General features: G+C 48.7%; 1 protein-coding gene across 1 annotated transcript in view; it reads left to right on the top strand.

Annotated features, from left to right (window-relative positions):
* TTC17 (tetratricopeptide repeat domain 17) overlaps window positions 1–2549 on the top strand; it is a 36122-nt gene that overhangs the window by 32538 nt on the left and 1035 nt on the right. The window contains exon 24 of the mRNA XM_010136879.1: window positions 1119–1262. Within this exon, the coding sequence (XP_010135181.1) occupies window positions 1119–1262 (144 nt within the window). The remainder of the gene's footprint in view (window positions 1–1118; window positions 1263–2549) is intronic.

The raw sequence follows: 2549 nt of genomic DNA, 5'->3' as shown, positions 1-2549 counted from the left end.
GACTGGGGTGTTGCAGTGCTGTTTTCTAGGAATGAGATGTACTCTTGTCCGCATTTGTGCCTGGTTTTTACCCTCCATGCTGAAGCTGCTTCCAGAGAAGACTGTGGGACTTGTTGTGAATGTACAGCTGCAACTTGAGCTCAGTAGAGTTAGCACCAAGGGACCAGCTATTTAATATCTGGGTTTGTCCTCTCTCTGGTTTTATGCACTCTCACTGCTTCCTCTTGCCTTTTCTCATCTAAATTAATTTTCCTGTGGGCTGCTTCTGTGATTCTGACTTCAATAATACCTACTCCGCAAAAAAATGAATGACTTTATCCGCCAGACATACTCCTTTCCTTGTAGAGGTCAAGGAGGAAGGGACCAAATACAACAAAACCTGTTACTGTTGAGGGCTCCTAAGACTCGCCACTACGTGGTATTTTGTCCTGAGAAGGTATGAAGCCCAGAGACTCTGATGTGGCTGTCAGGGCTCAACAGTTGTGTCAGTCAGACAAGGTCACAGTCTGGAAATCCAGGAAATAAAAAGCATCTCGTCAGTCGCCAGCTGAGAAATCGCTATTTGTAGCTGTTACCCAGTGTCATACAGGAGTTCAGTGGCAGCAGCAGGATAAAAACCAGTGAGTGCTTCACTTGGACCCTTGTGTCGCCTCCCTGCTGCCCCTTCTGTTTGCGTCCCTTCCCCTATTATGCAAGAGCCGAAGGAGAGTGGTCAAACAAACAGCTTTTCTTGTCTCTGAGAATGCGTCTCATCTTTGGGGAAGAAAACTAGTGTGAGAGTGTCTAAAATAACGGCAGCTACTGGGACTCCTCAGCGAGCTGATTTTGAGTTGGCTGTGCAGCAGTAGTGTTTGTCACTCTTGTGAGCAGCTCTGTGTGTGTGTGTGTGTGTGTGTGTGTGTGTGTGTGTGTGAGGGGCTTTTTGTTTCTAACTCGGGTCCAATCGCCCTTTTATAGTACGGTAGGTCTGCCTCACCACTTCCCAAGTCACCAGACAGCGGAGGGGGCAGTGACCATGGGAGAGTGGCCGGTGCTGGAGTCCTCTGTTTGTCTTGCTGATCCTGAGACAGTTTCAGTGGCAAAAACCTCACTGTCCATCACTTGCTTTTCTCTTCCAGGATGTCCCACTAATAAGCCTAGCAAACATCTTCCACAACGCCAAGCTCTGGAACGATGCCATCATCGTGGCTACCATGGCAGTGGAAATAGCACCACACTTTGTGGTTAACCATTTCACACTGGCAAATGTCTACGTAGCAATGGTGAGTGTGCTGCCACCAGCGATGTCTTCCCTTTCGTACCATGTATATATAAAAATCCTATTCTCAGAATTAACTTTGAAGGAGCAGTGTTCAAGAAATTGAGGTAGGATCAACAAGAAAGAGTATTTTTGAATGCTAAAACTCTTGTTAGTGATTTTACTCTTATTACTCATTTAGCACTTGAAGGCCAACACTGTTTAAGCTGTTTTCAGACTGCTGTCTGCAGAGCTGTGTTAAGACAGTAGCAAACAGTTGATAGTTTTGGTTGGCTGCCCGGCTAAACACAGGGTATTTTTATAGTACTGGAAAATTAATGATAAATTGGGTCTCTGTCCTGAAGAGCTGAGCTTAGCATGATAAGTAAAACCCAGTTCACAGATGTGATGAGCGAACGTGAGGGAAGTTTAATTTCGATATCTGGATTATCAACACACAAAATAATTCACAGATCGAACTTGAATCTCTTCATAGTGTCTTTACGTTGTAATCTGCAGTTTAGCTTTCAGGGCTTACTCTAAACACAACACGTTCTCTCCCTTTATCTTACCAGTGCTCTGCTGGCTCTTGCATTTCATCCTGAGATCTTTAACCAGGCCAGAATATTTGAAGGGTAAAAGAAGCACCATTAAACAGAGATGTAGTTGATACTTACGCCTGTGTCAAAAGTATTTTCAGTTACACACGTTCTGCTGTATCCCTGCCAGTTTTCAGCGCTTGTCATAGATTTGCCCTTAATGTTTTGCTCCAGTGGTTGAAGGGATCTTGGAGATCACAGGGCAGGTCAGCAGATAACGGTGACTTACAGCATCCCGGCTTGTACCAGCACCGGTGTGGCCAGCAGCACCAGGGCAGGGATCATCCCCCTGTCCTGGGCATTGGCCACCCCTCGAATCCTGGGATCAGTTTGGGCCCCTCCCTGCCCGAAGGACATTGAGGGGCTGGAGCATGTCTGGAGAAGGGCAGCGGAGCTGGGGCAGGGTCTGGAGCACAATGTGCTGAGGAGCGGCTGAGGGACCTGGGGGGCTGAGCCTGGAGCAAAGGAGGCTCCAGGGAGACCTTCTGGCTCTGACAACTCCCTGACAGGAGGGTGCAGCCAGGGGGGGTCGGTCTCTGCTCCCCAGCAACAAGCGACAGGAGAGGAAACATCTCTTCCAGGGGAGGTTGAGGTTGTCCCTGAGGAGCCATTTCTGTCCCCTTGGGGTTGTCCCGGCGTGTCGCAGGCTGCCCAGGGCAGTGGTGGAGTCCCCGTCCCTGGAGGGGTTTCCCAGCCGTGTGGAGGTGCTGCTG

Source organism: Buceros rhinoceros, unplaced genomic scaffold (genome assembly GCF_000710305.1).
Source record: "Buceros rhinoceros silvestris isolate BGI_N320 unplaced genomic scaffold, ASM71030v1 scaffold19115, whole genome shotgun sequence".
Lineage (NCBI taxonomy): Eukaryota > Metazoa > Chordata > Aves > Bucerotiformes > Bucerotidae > Buceros > Buceros rhinoceros.
The sequence above is the reverse complement of the archived record's forward strand: the minus strand, read 5'-3'. Positions and strand labels throughout refer to the sequence as shown.